We start from the raw sequence: 18783 nt of genomic DNA on the forward strand, positions 1-18783 counted from the left end.
AATAAGACTGAGATAGTGGACATGGAAAGGAAACATGCACAGTATGAGACAGATGAGAAAAATTTTTTTTATTTTAATAGATCTTTATTGGAGTATAATTGCTTCACAATACTGTGTTAGTTTCTGTTGTACAGCAAAGTGAATCGGCCATATGTATACATATGTCCCCATATCCCCTCCCTCTTTAGCCTCCCAATCCCACCCCCTCTAGGTCACTGCAAACCACCGAGCCAATCTCCCTATGCTATGCTGCTGCTTCCCACTAGCTAACTATTTTACATTCGGTAGTGTATATATGTCGATGCTACTCTACTTCGCCCCAGCTTCCCCCTCCCACCCTGTGCCAAGTCCATTCCCTATGTCTACATCTTTATTCCTGCCCTACAACTAGGTTCATCAGTACCACTTTTTTTTTTAAAGATTCCATATATATTCATTAGCATACAGTATTTGTCTTTCTCTTTCTGACTTAAGTATGACAGACTCTAGGTCCGGCTGGACTCACTGCAAATAACTGAATTTCGTTTCTTTTTATGGCTGAGTAATATTCTATTGTACATATGTGCCACATCTTCTTTATCCATTCATCTGTTGATGGACATTTAGGTTGGTTCCATGTCCTGGCTATTGTAAATAGTGCTGCAATGAACATTGTGGTACATGTATCTTTTTGAGTTATGGTTTTCTCTGGGTATATGCCCAGTAGTGGGATTGCTGGGTCATATGGTAGTTCTATTTCTGGTTTTTTAAGGAACCTCCATACCGTTTTCTATAGTGGTTGTAACAATTTACATTCCCACCAACAGTGCAGGAGGGTTCCCTTTTCACCACACCCTTTCCAGCATGTATTGTTTCTAGATTTTTTGATAATGGCCATTCTGACCAGTGTGAGGTGATACCTCATTGTAGTTTACATTTGCATTAGATGAGAAATTTTTTAATGAGTTCAATCCATATTGGAGCCAAAGAAGTGAAGGTTTTACAGTACCATATCTGATGTTTCCTACCACAGCATATTAACAATTTTAAATGCTAGACAGCAGGCTATTGTAATTACTGTGAAGATTACTATCACTACTCTGCAAGATGTTAGTTTAGTTATTCGATAAAAGTAGGTTAGACTATTTGTTCAACCACTCAGCCTGAAGTGAAGCACTTAATCCTTCTCAGGGAAACAGTGTGTTAACTAAAAACTTACCTGAACAAGAATCATATTTAATTTCCCGATATATACCTTTTCCTTCTAAGAAAAGAAAAAAGTTTAGATTAAATGAGGACTTAAAATAGATACATAAATAACAAATGTAGGCAACCCACACCCCCACAGAGAGAAAAAAAAAGACTGCAGATCTATTGTAAATGATTGTGCATATATGTGTCTGTATGTCTGTGACAGAAGTGGGTTTAAGTTGAAGACCCAATATTTAAATGATTTTATACTCTCACAATAATCTGCAAAAAAGCTCTTACCTCTACACAAGTTGGGTCAGATGACGTCTTGATAATGAGGCCAACAACATATTTTTTTATCCCTATTAAAAAAAAATTATTCAACACTTTCATAGCATGCTAATACATCTTCAGGAACCAAAAAAACTGGGGGTGGGGGAGGGCAGAGTAAAGTCAGATGATACACCTGAATCCCATCTCCAATTATGGCATTTTTGAAAAATGCCAATTAGTTTAGTGTACTATTCCTTTAATTTTTAGTTTTTGTTAAACTTTACAAAATATTGGTTTAACAATTAGGAACTACTGTATTCTAAGATATTCTTTAATGTTAGACAGTCAAGTATACCAAGCTGTGATTTTTAAATTAAAAACAAACCAAAACAAAAAACCCCATAAAGGACTAAGGTATTGTTCATTTAAATAAACACATTATTTTTGTGGGTTAAAACTACAAAAACCTTTAAGACATAACTTTGTGAGCACTATAAATAAGTTTATGTAAAATTTATAAAAATCAAGGTCAGATGTTAATCCTTTTCAGATTTATTTTAATTATAGCATTAAGCTAATCCTATAAGTAATTTTAACTTGTTTGTCCTACAATGTAGGAAAAAACAGAGTTAAGGAGGAAGTTTGTTTTTGTTTTTTTTGCGATACGCGGGCCTCTCACTGTTGTGGTCTCTCCCGTTGCGGAGCACAGGCTCCGGACGCGCAGGCTCAGCGGCCATGGCTCACGGGCCCAGCCGCTCCGCTGCATGTGGGATCTTCCCGGACCGGGGCACGAACCCGTGTCCCCTGCATCGGCAGGCGGACTCTCAACCACTGCGCCACCAGGGAAGCCCAAGGAGGAAGTTTTTATTTGTAGTAGTCTTTACTTAAGGGTACCTTAATAGTATAATCTGTTCTTAACAGTTAAGACTTCATGCCTTTTATTCTTTCAACAGTTGACTTCATGCCTTTGATTTTAATTTGCATCATTCAGAATTTACTTGGCATCTACGACAGCTCCCCTCAAAATTTAAAGTAATGTGGTACACTTACATTAACATATCCAAAGGGTCTGAAACAGATTCCCTAATCCAACAAATTATTATTTCCCACTACAAAGAATAAAGACTATTCTCACATCTGTTTAATAATTTAGGTTTTGCCACCAAATGACTTATGAAGATTTTCGAATTTTCAAAGCTATCTGAACTTCAAAAATACAGATAAAGGTTTTACTAAACTGTGTGTACCAAGTCTCATCTAACAAATCTACAACACTGGACTCAATATCCACTGAGAAGGAATATGCTAAGAAATTTACCCATAAGGGGTTAGCCAGAAATTTCGTCAACTTGAAGGCAACAAAGTGCTTATTTGATTGTAAAACTACCTTAATATAGTAATCTTCATAAGCTGAAACAACCTTCAAAAAATCATTAATAAATAATTTCCTAATTGCAGAAAAATTTCATAAGTACAATAAAGCCACAAAGTAAGGATTATTCATCAACTGAAAATGTAATGTTAAGTATTAAAAATGTTCACAATATAAGAATCATTTAAAAAACCTGCCTGCCAGGTGCCAAAAACCTAACTGTTATATACAAACACATACAATCTGCTGAAAACTACGTTATTGACATTTTAAAAATTTCTACATTAGGCAAAGACCACAGTACTAATTGTTGCAGACAATATCCACCAATGAATGAATGCTAGAACAAATGGGCAACACTTTCAGGAGAAATTCATTATCTGCACACTGTCAAATTATCTTCCCAAGATATTTTTCACTTTCAAAGTGGAAAATAGTAAACCTGTAAATAGAAAACCAGTGGGCACCAACATAACTGATAAAGATTAATAATAAATGAATAATTAAACATATTGACATCATGTACCCCCGGTTTGGTGGACTGAGGACACATCACCTGTGTGGTATTCTTGCTCCAAAATATTGAACCCCAGTCTAATCATGAGAAAACAACAGACAAAACTAAATTCAAATACACTACAAAATAACTGACCAGAACTCATCAGTGTCAAAGACATATCAAGCAGAAATTAAGAACTGTCACAGATTAAGGAGACTAGAGACACAACTAAATAAATTGTAGACTAGGAAAAGGACAAGAGAGACAACTTGTGAAATTTGAATTAAGGTCCATAATTCAGTTAATAGTACTGAACCAATGTTAAATGTTTGGTTGTGATAATTTTATTATGGTTGTCTAAGTTGTTAAAAGGATAAACTAAGAGGTGTAAGTACATTCTGTACTTTTTGGGTCAATGTTTCTATTGTCTAAAATTATTTTAAAAAAACGAGGCTTTGTGGACACACAAAATAAAATCAGATCTAGATTCAATAAGGTGATTAAAACAAAGAAACAAACCGACTAGGGGAACAAGTTTTATTTTAAAATGAGTGCTAAATCATACCATTTAGTTAGGTTAACCCACACAACAATCTCATGTCCTTAATATCCACTAGATCAAATCAAAACAATTCTGGGGCTTCCCTGGTGGTGCAGTGGTTGGGAATCCGCCTGCCAATGCAGGGGACACGGGTTTGATCCCTGATCCTGGAAGATCCCACATGCTGTGGAGCAACTAAGCCTGAGCTCTAGAGCCTGCGAGCCACAACCACTGAAGCCCGCGTGCCTAGAGCCCATGCTCCGCAGCAAGAGAAGCCACCACAATGAGAAGCCCACGCACCGCAACGAAGAGTAGCCCCCGCTCACCGCAGCTAGAGAAAGCCCGTGTGCAGCAATGAAGACCCAACACAGCCAAAAAAAAAAAAAGTGAACATTTTGGGCTTCCCTGGTGGCGCAGTGGTTGAGAGTCCACCTGCCAATGCAGGGGACACAGGTTCATGCCCTGGTCCGAGAAGATCCCACATGCCACGGAGCGGCTGGGCCCGTGAGCCATGGCCGCTAAGCCTGCGTGTGTGGAGCCTGTGCTCCGCGACGGCAGGGGCCACAACAGTGAGAGGCCCGCTTACCATCAAAAAAAAAAAAAAAAAAACCCACACAAAAAAAGCAATTCTGATATTGTTGACCCTCCTGTTCTTTACAGATGAATTACTGTCATTAAGACCCCTAAAAAGTTAAGGAACCAAGGGGGGGAAAGTGGCCGGGGGTGGGATGAATTGGGAGATTGGGATTGACATATGTATAAAATAGATAACATTAATAAGAACCTGATGTATAAAAAAACAGAATAAAATTCAAAAAAATTAAGGAAAAGGGCCATTATAAACAAATAAAAAAGCACCCCTCTGAAACCTCTAATATAGGCAAAAACGTGGTTTAAACCAAACCAAAAATACAGCCTACTCTCTTAGATTAAATGACTGACAATACCAAATAAGACATTCAGTAGTTTTCTTCTAAATCTGTCATAAGGAACAAGAGTAGAACTACAATTCCTGCCTCTGGTTGAAACATGTATGAGTTTTGAGGCTTTTCTCAGCCTCGGAGAATAAGAAAACAGGATCAAACTGATCCTTCACTCTTCTGTTATAAATTAAATCAATTAGATACCATCTCCCCCCTTTTTTAGAGGCTTCTGAAATTCACCCGTAGATGGAGTGAAGAGTAAAAGATGAAAGCAGGAAAAATGTGAAATAAGTAATTAAAAAAACCCAAACAACTACAAGGATCTCAGAGACAATAAAGTCTCTGAGACTTTAAAAAGACTTTAAAGTCTCTTAATTTAACGTCACTCTATAATGATCAGTACTTCCATCCATCCAAAGCATTGAAACTATACGTAAACAACACCTTTTTGATCAAGTACTGCTGCATACAACTGTCTGTTTAGAATCTCCTACTGCTATGTAGCTTATCTGATTAAGTACCATAACTCCTTTCCCCAAATTCCTTCCCATGGTTTACCCAGAATTAAAAAAATAAAAGCAGTTCAATTAAGAAAAAGTTTACAATTGTAAACTGAACCTATATAAAGAAATGGTGGGAGTTCCCTGGTTGCCTAGTGGTTAGGATTCTGGGCTTTCATTGCATGGCGTGGGTTCAATCCCTGGTTGGGGAACTAAGATTCCACAAGTCACACGGCACGGCCAAAAAAAAAAAAAAGGTGTCACACGTACCAAGGGAGAAAAGTCAAATGTTTACAAGTAGCAGAGAAAGCTCAGCTTCTGAGATTTAACAGAAAATACTTCAATCCCAGTGTCTATTTATTCTTTGTGCCAAAAGAATTAGTCGTCTGCCAGTTGCAAAAGTGACATTTATGTAAAACAAATTTCTTAAAACAAGAACTACCTTTACAAGATTTCATATCCAATAAAAACCATACTAATCAGAAATTATCTGTTTCCAATTAGTCAGAAAGTGTATGTGAAGAGACTAGGATATTCCTTCCAGCAGCCTTCTAAGCTCTTCCTTGGGAATAAGGAAAACTTGAAATATATATATATTAAAAATACAAACTGAAGAACATTTCACTGAAGAGTTCTCATACATAGTTTGTATGCCTTTGACAAACACAATTATGCTCTTATATGGTTACTAAGTTTTTCAAAGGACTCCTACAATGATCTAGCATACTTATATCCATAGCCCCCCATCCCGTTCTTCTAAATATGAACAAAAAAATTCACTTCCAAAGTTATTGAAGTCCTTTGAATTATTTATTGAAAAGGAATACTTTTTTTTTAAAAGGACCAGTCACGTATAATTTCTTCAAAACAAGGTACACTAGTATAAAAATGCCTAACTATTCACTGGAAGGCAGCTTATGGCACATGAATGCTCCTTATCCAAGAGTTTATGCATGCATCTTTTATAATCCAACTCTATTTTCTCAAAGTCAAGAAAAATTTCTTTGACAGTCCCATTTCAAATAAAAACAAAGCAATACCAAATAGCCTACACAATCCTGTAAGTTGATAGTATCAACATTAGCTAGCTAAAAAGCTGAGATTTAAGTAACTCCCATCCTGACTTAGAAGTTATATATCATCTTGCAAGTTAGTTACACAGCAATATTAACAACCTTATCCCCCAGGAACATATTGCAAATATTAGATCTTAATGATAGGGTAAAAGAAATGCATCACAGAATTTGATTCACTAAAACCCTTTAAAATGAGAACCTACTGACTGCAACATACTGATGGTGCAAACTAAAATATGAGTTAAAAAGTTGCAGTCTCCGGGGCTTCCCTGGTGGCGCAGCGGTTGAGAATCCGCCTGCCAATGCAAGGGATACAGGTTCAATCCCTGGTCCAGGAAGATCCCACATGCCACAGAGCAACTAAGCCTGTGCGCCACAACTGCTGAGCCTGCGCTCTGGAGCCTGCGCACCTAGAGCTCGTGCTCCACACAAGAGAAGCCACCGCAATAAGAAGCCCACACACCGCAACAAAGACCCAAAGCAGCCAAAAGAAAAAAAAAAGTTGCAGACTCCTATCTCTTGCTTTCATAGTGGCTAATTTTCATACAACACAGAAAATAGAAAGCCTTGATACACTCTTACAAAAGTAAAGCTACAATCAGACAAAACTGAGTTAAATCCAGTCCCAACCATTGTGCAATACTATCAGATGAAATTCACTTTAAATATTTGTTTACTCTGTAATCACATCCTTCCATCAAAGCCATGTATAACTGAAACTTCTTTTCTTTCACATTTTAAAATATTTTACAATGTTGTGTTAGTTTCAGGTGTACAGCAAGTGATTCGGTTATATACAAATAATATACACATTCTTTTTCAGATTCTTTCCATTATACCTTATTATGAGACACTGATATTCAATACAGCACAATATATGTGCTATACAGTAGGTCCTTGTTTACTTTGTATATATAGTAGTGTATGTGAATCTCATACTCCCAATTTATCCCTCCCTCCCCTCCTTCGGTAACCATAAACTTGTTTTCTATGTCTGAGTATTTCTGTTTTTTAAATATGTTCATTTGTATCAATCTTAAAGATTCCACATGTGATATCATGATACTTGTCCTTCTCTGACTGACTTCACTCAGTATGATAATCTGTAGGTCCATCCATGTTGCTGCAAGTGGCACTACTTCATTCTTTTTATGGCTAAGTGATGTATTTCATTCTGTGTGTGTGCATGTGTGTGTATATACACACACCCACACCCACCCTCCACATCTTCTTTATCCATTCATCTGCTGATGGGTGTTTAGGTTGCTTCTATGTCTTGGCTATTGTAAATACTGCTACTATGATCACTGGGCTTCATGTATCTTTTTGAATTAGAGTTTTCCTCTTTCCTGGATATATGCCCAGGAGTGGAATTGCTGGATCATATGGTTAACTCTATTTTTAGTTTTTTAGGAACCTTCATACTGTTCTCCATAGTGGATTACCAATTCACGTTCCCACCAATAGTGTAGGAACGTTCCTTTTTCTCCACACCCTCTCCAGCATTTATTATTTGTAGACATTTTTGAGGATGGCCATTTTGACTGGTGTGAAGTAATACCTCATTGCAGCTTTGATTTTCATTTATCTAATAATTAGTGATACTGAGCACCTTTTCACATGCCTGTTGGCAAGAAAGAAAGGCTCTTTTCCCATGTCATACTGTTATTACAAACATCTGTCCATTTAAACCACCACCAATGATCATCAGAAAGACATCACTAATATACAGCTCTGTCCTCTTTACTTTATTGTCCAAAGGAATCCAGAATAACGTTCCTACTCCTCACTCAATAAAATACTCATGAGAATAAACAGCAAAACAAGAAATGAATAGCTAAAAAACCCTCAAAAGCAGGGTTTCTTAACCTAGGGTTTCCACAGATAGGCTAGAATTAGACTATAACTTATTGCCTATATGTTTAGTAGTTTAAAGAGGAATGGATATTTATTCTTTACTCTTAAAAGGGTTTACGGCCTCAAACAGATACTAAACTCTAAAATATATACGGCAATTAAAATTTTAGTAAATTCATAGCATCACTATTTACAATAGACAAAATGTGGAAACAACCCACGGATGCATAAACAAAGTGGTATATACGTATAATGGAATATTAATCAGCCTTAAAAAGGAATGAAATTGTTACATACTGCAACATGGATGAACCCTGGGAACATGCTACTGAAATAAACCAGACACAAAATAGTGTATGATTATACGCATATAAGTTACCTAATACAGGCAAATTCATAGAGACAAAAAGCATAAAATAATGGTTAACAGGGCCTGGGGAGAGAGTGTAATGGAGAGTTAATGTTTAATCGGTAGTTTCAACTGGGATGATGAAAAATTTCTGGAGATGAATAGTAATGATGGTTGCACAATACTATGTATTTACTTACTGACAATAAACTATACACTTAAAATGGTAAATATTATGTATATTTAATCACAACAGAACAAGTTTTTATTTTATTAAAAATTCAACAATTTTTCCTATAACAAAAGAACAATCATAATAAAATCCACACCCCTTTAATAAAATCTATAGGTGGTTCCTGTCTCCTGCATGGATGTAAGGTAAGGATTAGGAATTGTTACGTCTCAAGTAAAGACCTCTTATGGAAGTTCCACAGAACTAGGAAACTTTGGGGGGATCAAATGGTTACCTTAACTTCAAGTGGTGGGAAAATACTTTGTCAATTATGTATGATGCTGAAATGCAAAAGAACATCTTGAAAAATACTGCCTTGTTTTATTAGATAAAATGTAAATTTAATCATTATCTTTGCTTTATTATCCCATCATGTTATAAAACTGGCAAAAATACACGAATAGGAGTGCCTGTCACATCTGCCATTAGACTGATATTTCAAACATTACATTCTATGAGGGGAAAAAGGAGTTTCTCATGGATTTGCTTCAGAGCCAAGGGCTTAAAGAGCCCCAACACTTAAATTTTCTTTTCAAAATGACCAACAAACAACTTTCTCTGTTCAACAGGGAGTATAACACTATCAACTTAAAATAAGTAAACATACACACAGAGATGTTAAGGATGCTCAACAGCAGAAGTCACAGTAAGAAGCAATTATATATGTACCATAGTGGCTACAATTAAAAACACTGACAATATCAAGCTTTGGTGAGGATGGGAAGCATACTGCTACTGAGAATGTAAAGTGATACAACCATTTTGGAAAACAGTTGGGCAGCCAGCTAAAAACATAAACCTACCATATGATCTATCCATTCTACACCTAGCTAATCAAATGAGTGACAGAAAGCAGATTGGGGGTTGGGGAGGTAAAGGAGAGGGCAATCACAAAGAAGAAGGTCTTGATTACAGTGGTGTTTTCACGGGTATATGCATGAGTCAAAACATATCAAATTGTACACTTTAACATGGGCTATTGTATATGTTAAATATACCTTAACAAAACTTAAAAAAGCAGTTTTTAAAAGCCAGTATTGCTTAAAGGCAACAAGTTAAACATGTGATATTCAGTACAATGAGAGACTTTAAGCATGCGAGTGACCTGACTTAGTTGTTTTTTAAAGTAGCATGCTAAATCCTTTGTTGTGAATATATTACAAGGGACACACATAAATGGTTGTTAAGGAGCCCAGTTAGGATGCTATTGCAGAAATCGCAAGGTAACCTGAGACTAGTATATGATTACTTGGTGAAATGGAGAGAAGTGGGAGAATTTTCATGGAAAAAGGCTGGCAACATACACATTGTGTTTATCCATAGTCAGCACCTAGATATGCAGAGGGCTTTACACACATTACCTCTTATATCACATCCCAATAACCATGCAACAAGACAATCAAGATAGTATGGCTTTATCACTTTGAACAACTTCTTCATAAATTCACCACTCCCCTTTTCAATATCAGCAAGTTTGTATATATTTCATGAAATGTAATGATCTGTAAGCCATATGCCTTAACAGATTAAAACATAATCCTTTGGTTTAATTTAAAATAGAGATTCCTTAACAAAGATTTTTTTCACGAGAGACAAAGGAGGCCTCCCCCCACTTCTTTATGGTTTGAACCTTCTAAACCAAGCACCAAAATTATTTTTAAAAAGGAACGAAGGTTATAATGAAAGCTGATGTGTATTGCAGACAAGAAAGAAGAACCAACACCACTGACAGTCCTAGTGTACCTTCGCTTCAATGACTAGTAACCATTCCCTATTTGGAAATTATTCCACTTTACGTATTAAAATTTCTTCTTTTTCTTGAGTCAAAAATATTGTCTTAAATAAAACCAAACAAATGGAACCTAATTAAACTTCAAAGCTTTTACACTGCAAAGGAAACCATAAACAAAACAAAAAGACAACCTACAGAATGGGAGAAAATACTTGCCGAATAATGCTACTGACAAGGGATCAACCTCCAAAATATACAAACAGCTCACACAGCTTAAAAACAAAACGAAACAAAAAAACCCCAAACAACGCAATCAAAAAATGGGCATAAGACCTAAAATGACATTTTCTCCAAAGAAGACATACAGATGGCCAAAAGGCACATGAAAACACACTCAACATCGCTAATTATTACAGAAAAGAAAATCAAAACTACAATAAGGTATCACCTCACACCAGCTAGAATAGCCACCATCAAAAAGTCTACAAATAATAAATTCTGGAGAGCGTGTAGAGAAAAAGCAACCCTCCTGCACTGTTGGTAGGAATGTAAATATGTACAGCCACTATGGAGAACAGTATGGAGGTTGCTTAAAAACTATGGAAGCAACCTAAATGTCCATCGACAGAAGACTGGATAAAGATGTCACACACACAAATATTACTCAGGCATAAAAAAGAATGAAACACTGCCATTTGCAGCAACATGAATGGACCTAGGGATTATCATACTAAGTAAAGCAGACAAAGACGAATATCATATGATATTGCTTATATGTGTAATCTTTAAAAATGATACAAATGAACTTATTTACAAAACAGAAATACAGTCACAGACATAGAAAAAAACCTTATGGTTACCAAAGGGGAAAGGGGATTGGGGGAGGGATAAATTAGGAGTTTGGGATTAAAATATACACACTACTATATACAAAATAAACAACAAAGACCTACTGTATAGCACAGAAACTACACTCAATATCTTAAAATGAAAAATTGTCTTGACTTACTTAAAAATGTAAAAGCAAAAATACTGGGAAAGTCATTAGGGTCTTAAATAGATGAATGAATCCCAAATAGGGAGTGGTGCTAGTCACTGAAGTACTTCAATAATAAGTAATTCATTAATTGAATAATTATATACTGAACACCTACATACCAAGCAGTAAGAATGCAATAAAGACATTCTCTGATCCCTGATACCATTAAGCTTATTTTTGGGAGGGTAAGATAAAGAGTGAGAAAAACAGTGATAGCTAAGTGGGATAAAGGTTATAGTGGGTGGGGATGGGGGTGACCAAAAAAACCATTTTCCTGACCTAAAGCAAAATGATAAAAATCAGAGCAATGTAGTTAACTTTGTATTACATAAATCTAAATTCATTAAAATGATTATGAAGGTTATATCTCCCTTGCTCTATTTTTATTAAAATATCTTTTAATTAAATGTTTTTTAACATGTCCTTACTCGGCTATTATCTGTCTTTTGCTCATTAAAATTTTACTCATTTGTGATCCGCTGGTACAGGACACACTAAGGGAACACAGAGCAAGAGACATCTAACTTACTCCAGAACTGTCAGGTATTTTCCTGGCAAACTGTTTTAGATAATGCCCTAAATTGAAAATGCCATTCCACTAAACGAACATGTGAAAATTAACGTACGCTTATGGACAAGAACCTGAAAGCTGATAAAATATATGCTGGATTGGAAAAAATGTACAAAACTTATCTTGGGGGCTTCCCTGGTGGTGCAGCCTCGGTCCGAGAAGATCCCACATGCCGTGGAGTGGCTAGGCCCGTGAGCCATGGCCGCTGAGCCTGCGAGCGTCCCAACGGCAAGTGAGAGGCCCGCAAACCCAAAACAAACAAACAAACAAACAAAACTTATCTTGGCTTGCTGTTTGATAGGTTTGATAACCAAACCTATCATTCCTTTAAAATACATCAAGCATTGCCATTTTCATGAATGAGCTTGTCCAAAGGGGCCAACCTGATTTTTCCCCTCTTTTACCATGTGTTAGCACTTATTACATATACGCCTAATTTAATGATATTTTTTAAAAAATGATATCATTTTTAACATGTTTTATCTTCCTACCTGTAATACTCTGACGTAGGGAATATATTTGTATAGTCTTAATACCTAATGGTACTAAAATGGACAAAGACTAGCTAAAGTGGAGACAACAGCTTAAAGGATATGACAATTATAAACAAAAGGAATGTACAATATTTTGGGGTTATACTAATTTATTTCCAATATCGAAGTTACTTAAGATGAAGGAAAATTCACATTCAGAAATTTAGTATACTTCGCGAGATACAAAATTTTAGGATTGTAAAAGCCTCCTAAGATTGACAAAGTTGGAAAGAATTATAAATGTAGTGAATAAATTTATTTCCCAATGCTTTATAAATGAGATCAATTACCTTAAAAACACACATCATTAAATGCATCATGCAAAGTTGCTGCTGTATATCTAAAGTTAGACAGAGTTCACTAACATTCCCTGGGAGCCATTTTACACGCTCTTCTAATATTGAGCCTCTGAAAGACCCTAAAAATTACATCACACTTTCCCCATGTAATGACTTCACTGACAGTGAAAACCATACATGTGGTGATAGGAACGTCACGTACTTTTAAAGAAGTCTACATCCCACTCAATCTTATCACTAGTGTTAAGGGGAAATGCAAGGGGAAAGGTGATTCTAATTGATGTTTTTTATAAGTACTGCTTGCAGAGAAATGAAGTATCTCACTAATACAGAATAGGAACACATGAATAAAATAGAATTCTCTTGACTCAGGAAGAATAATCACCACCCTGCCTCTACCAGTTTTTGCCAAACAAGATGGTAAGACTTTCAAAATTAAAATTATATACATATTCCAGGGCATATATTAAATATACATATGCCCTGGAATATGTATATATTTTGATACTTACATAGAAATATATGGAAGCTTTTGACTTTATGATAAAAACCAAAAGATGCCACTCCCATTCATGCAGAAAGCAAAAACTGTCAAGTCCTCAGGGAGAACTTTTAGCCTCTAATTTTTTCAGTAACAAATACAACCATGACTGATAAGCTAGTATGATTTTAAATTATTTAATTTTATACCTGGAAAATAATTTGGGAGGATCATCTAGCACAATCCTTATATAATAAGAAGCAGAGGTCTATGTGTTTAGAAATTAAAGAGGAACTTATTACAGTAAAATGGCACTGAAGTAAAATATTACACACTTTTTTGTTGGTATGGTAAGCCATACCCAAAGTTAAATTTGAGGCTCAAACCACAAGTATAAAACAACAGTAGTAAAGGAACCAGGACCGCACCTAAGGTCCCTAAAAGCAGTGATGAAGTACAAAAGATCTATTTGGGCCTGAGTCAAACTGTACTTACTAATTTCTGAGAAAGTCACAGAATGTGATCTAAAATGGTTTCAAACCAAAATAAAAACATTTAAAGAAAGAGGAACCTCTTTGGGGGGGCACTATTTCCTCCCATACTATCATTCTTAATTCAGTTTATGGTGTATTACGGATACTGCCGTTAAAAATTGTCCCAGTGACCTCTAAAAGTGCTAGAAAGATGTCAAGATTTAAGTCAGACTGAGTAAATCCAGGTCGCTATTCCACCATAAAGATGACATGAGAAAGCAGGTAAAGACAAATCTTAAAGAGCAACAAAGAAAGGGAACATAATTTAATTGGAAAAAATGCCACCAAAAGTAGTATAACCCCATTTTAAAATCCAGACTTCTCTCTTTATTTTTCAGAGATTAAACAAGTAACAAAGTAGATAATAAGGCAGTATGTGAAAACTGGAAGGAACTGCATTAAAGAATTCCAAGAGACTAACTTTGCCCCATGTTTCTTAAACCATGACTACTTTTACTGAGGTAGTGACAAAGGAAAAAGTAAAAATATTAATACCAGGCATCACCACATCTTCATTTTTTGATCTTTCCTTATTTTAGAAGCCAACCTCTTATAAGGTATGCCCAGAATGTCAAAAGCTAAAGTCTTGATTTTTAAAACTTGTTTCTTCCTTTGCTGTTATATTTATGTTATTCCTTGTATTACAGTACTCATTACTTGCTACTGTGTGATGAATTTAAAACAATACATAAGAGCGCATGTTCAAATTTCATTCATTTCAAACATGGTCTAGATTAACTATATAAGTTGATACAAATTTTTCACCACAATATTTACTGTAGAAAGTTTCACCAGTCTGGTTTCTGCTTTCCCCCAAAAATAACCTATTCTTCCCCTGACCCCAAATATAAACAGAACCTGCCTTGCAACATGATGAAAGCAGTAATCCATTAGAGCATAATAAACTACTAAAGATTCAACACATTCCTCCTGTCCAATACTCAACTATAATAAAAATGCCAGGAATAATAAAATTCTGAATCTACAATTCTTTAAAACACTTTCCTACCTTCACATTGGTTCCTTGGAAGAATCTTCCACCTTGTTTTTATCACATTTTCCAAAATTTGTAGTCCATAATACTGAAAATTGGAGAATAGAAGCATGTGAATATATTGCTGTAAGACTGGCAATTTCCAGGATTCACAAATGGACAGACATTCACACATTTACATCTAAATTTTCAAAAACATTATGCTACCAAGTTTAATTACATATATTAAACAAGGATCTATTTGCCCATATACTGAGTTTTCATGCATTTTCCTCACTTTATTGTTTACTACTCTATTTAACGTCCTGCTGTTTATACATGCTCACACCAGGAGGAAGAACCAAATAAAAAGCCCTTAGCAGCCAAATGGGCTTAGTCTGTAGAAGGAAAAGTAGCAGCCAGATACGAATTCACAGCATAAATGACTGCTTATAGGCTCACGTACTTTAACACGACCAGGCTCCTAAGAATTTAGCAGCTTGGATGCTCTCAAGCTTCCTACCATCTTCTAGGAGTTGTAAGCTCTTGGCCAAGTATTAAAGTATTGTCACAGATACTTTCTACAGAAAGTGTTTACAAACATCACTGGTGTGTTACTTAAGGAGCAGCAAGACAGCCCACGGGTTTAATTTTAAATTTTAACCCCACCCTTAGAGTTGCTATTTCTACTAATTTAAAGATAAACTTTTGTGCACAGTCAAAATAATACACAAATGAATGTTGCAATCTGTATCTACCTTTCAGGTATTCCTTCCAACTATAAAAATGATAACTAAAAATGTAAGAACGTTAATAAATACAAATACCACTTTCAAGCCATTTTGTCCCTCCTGTTGATTACTCACTCTAAATAGTCAACAATATTTATAACAATTTACAAGACTACAGGAGTTACTACCCAAAATCATTACCATGACCAATTAGTGTGGATAGACAGGAGGAAGAAAAGGGTCAAAACTGTTGTGGTATGCTTCAACTGGTTGAATTAGGGAAGAATCAGCCATAATACCTGAAAGGTAAACTCATTCATATATAGACATTTAACCTCAGATTGCAAGTTTTGGCTGAGAATAAGAGTTCATCTTTAAAATGGTTAGTCATCACACAATAAAATAGGAGCATTAGTATTTCAACCAAAGGGATCATGTGAATGCACACTTTATCCAAAGCACAATATAGACTGTCCCAAACTACATTGTGCTCAAACAGTGTTTTTGCTGTTTTCTTTCATTTTTAACATTTCATACTTTTTAGGAAAAATTTGCCATTTCAACCCAAATCCTACATTTGCAGAACATTCCTTAAAAAGACTTCAAAAATAAAAACAAGGCCAAAGCAAAATTCTGAAATTACAAATTATAAATTTGATGCCATGCCAAAAAAGTTTCATAATCAGCAGTAAATGGTGAAGCTTTCTTTCCTGTTCATTTACCTCTCTTTATAGATCTAAGTTTCAGACAAATGTAAATAAACAAAAAAGGTAAGTTTCTCATTGACTAAAATTCTAAATTAACTTTTAAAAACATACCACCCTAAACTTGCTTTAAATTAATTCTAAAGGCATGAAATCAGAGTGTCAAAAGTTTTACTAAGTCAAAACAAATGCACTTCTTACTACATGGAATATATACCCTCTTGCTAATTCTCAACCAATTACAAAGATCTTTAAGAAACTAAGATACAAAACCTGCCATAAATACACCAGTTAAGAAGTACTAATCTTAATGATAACTTAACCATATTTAGCCAATGTATTTTCAGCCTACCCTTTTTAACTGAAGGATATCCCCCCCTTCATTGTTGCATTTATTTACTTCTGCCTTTATATCTGATACTGTTACCTGAATTACCTATTTACTAACCTCTAGTCCTTTCTCCAACTGTAAAAAAGTAGCACAAGCTTGCTGAAGATACAATTCATCTTTTCATCTTTCCGCAAACAGGTCTGAGGCAGGAAGCCCAATAAAAGCTTTTCACTACTTAGTTCAAAGGAATACATAGATCACCAACATAGTACCCTAAAACCCAATCTCTCCTAGACATTAAGACTCTACACATGATGAGAATTCACATTTCTTTGAAAAGGAGTATTTTGATTAAAAAATCTGAAGTGATAGCCAAATCTGAGGGCAAATGATAAATAACTACTTTGGAAATATACATAAATAATCCAAATATCATTCTGAAGTATTAAGTTTCTGCTTTACACCTCAGGACTTGAGAAATCCACTGCTGAGTTATGAAGATGAGGGACAGAGAACAGCAAAGACTAAATGAAAAAAATAAATGCATGAAATGATCCCTATGGTAGAAATTTCTACTGAGCCCTTAGAAATACTTATTTTACGCATTGAATTCCCCTTTCCCCTCCCACCGCCCATGAAACAAAAACAATTGATGAACAGAATTCAGTTAAAGGGAATCAAAAGGGTAGACCTTGTGGAGGCCTGCCGTCAAAGCCTAGCTGTGTCAGTTGCACAGGAAGACACCCCTTTTCTTCCTATTACAAGCAATCAACATAATGGAACATTATGATTAATATCAGGTAGTGTTAACATCTTTAAAGAAAAAAAAATGATTGCATAAAAGCCAAATGTCATAGTGCATAAATTTAGCACCAAATCATTTGTAATTTATGTAAATGGAAGAATTCTTTACCTGTTGCTTTCTTTCTGTTCCTCTAATCATCTCATTTTTCACAAGACAAATTTGAGTTTTTAAAAATACTGTTGATAAATCAACTTAAACATTAGTAATGTCTGTCAGTATAAAAAGCAAAATTTACCAGGCAAGCAAACAGGCAAACACTGTTATGTTACTTAAGGTTAGCACTTTGAGGAAGTTCTGGACTGTATTTTTGCCCTAAAATTTATAAGATGTCAAAACTAGTTAATATTTTAAAACTGTTAATTAACACAGTCTGATTTCAGAAACAGAGGTGAACATGGCTACTTTCTGTTTTAACACAATGTATACCAAGTGGAAACCTTGTGTGTATTTAAACAGAATGCCATGCATGGTATTTTACTACTTTAAGGCAGTTTAAAGAGAAGTGTGAATCATCAAGCCTAAACAGTCAAAACACATTTTGATCAACCCTTCTGTTCAAACTTAAGAAAAAAGGACCCAAATGATAACATTTTCAATTGCAAATAAAAACTGAGTGCTGTCCCATTAAAAGCATTGGTACCATGGAGTAGGGTTTTACGCTGCCCACACAACTTGGTTTTGGAGGTGCCTAGCCTGTGTTATATTGATTACTTGCCCAAAATAATTCCTCTGATGTTATGTTTCATCTCTGAATAACATTCAGAATTTATGCCGAGATCTGTACACATATTCTAAAAAGAAAAAAAAAAAAAAAACCAAACCAAAAAAAACCCCCAAACAACAACAAAAAAAAGCCACCTTGCATACTAGTCCCAATTTCAAAACTCCATTTATAATTCTTAGGACTATTTGCAAGAATTCATTCTATGTTTAAGGCTAAATTTTGAAATAAGTTAACATTATTAAATGATTTGAGATAACAAATCCTAATACTAAAAATGAGATACCTTCCTCAAAGTTTATGACTGGAAGAAAAGAAGAAATAATGGATTTAAAAAACCACCACTTGCTTACTTTCGTGTTCATATTCTGTGAAAATTCCAAAATTGTGTCGACTCTTGTCCATGCATCAGGATGCTCCTTTAAATGTGTCAGTACTTCTTGAGCCATTCTTTGCTAAAATAGTATACAAAAAGAATTTTAAGCTAACTTGTTCTTTCGAATGGTATTGAGCAAGGCACAAATTCTAATAGGACAGT

General features: G+C 35.2%; 1 protein-coding gene across 1 annotated transcript in view; it reads right to left on the minus strand.

Annotated features, from left to right (window-relative positions):
* XPO1 (exportin 1) overlaps positions 1 to 18783 on the minus strand; it is a 42978-nt gene that overhangs the window by 14907 nt on the left and 9288 nt on the right. The window contains exons 3-6 of the mRNA XM_082851647.1: positions 18599 to 18700; positions 14990 to 15062; positions 1471 to 1532; positions 1199 to 1243 (exon numbers count right to left, since the gene is read on the minus strand). Coding sequence (XP_082707773.1) covers positions 1199 to 1243; positions 1471 to 1532; positions 14990 to 15062; positions 18599 to 18700 — 282 coding nt within the window. The remainder of the gene's footprint in view (positions 1 to 1198; positions 1244 to 1470; positions 1533 to 14989; positions 15063 to 18598; positions 18701 to 18783) is intronic.

This window comes from Leucopleurus acutus (assembly GCF_964270905.1).
Source record: "Leucopleurus acutus genome assembly, chromosome: 12".
Lineage (NCBI taxonomy): Eukaryota > Metazoa > Chordata > Mammalia > Artiodactyla > Delphinidae > Leucopleurus > Leucopleurus acutus.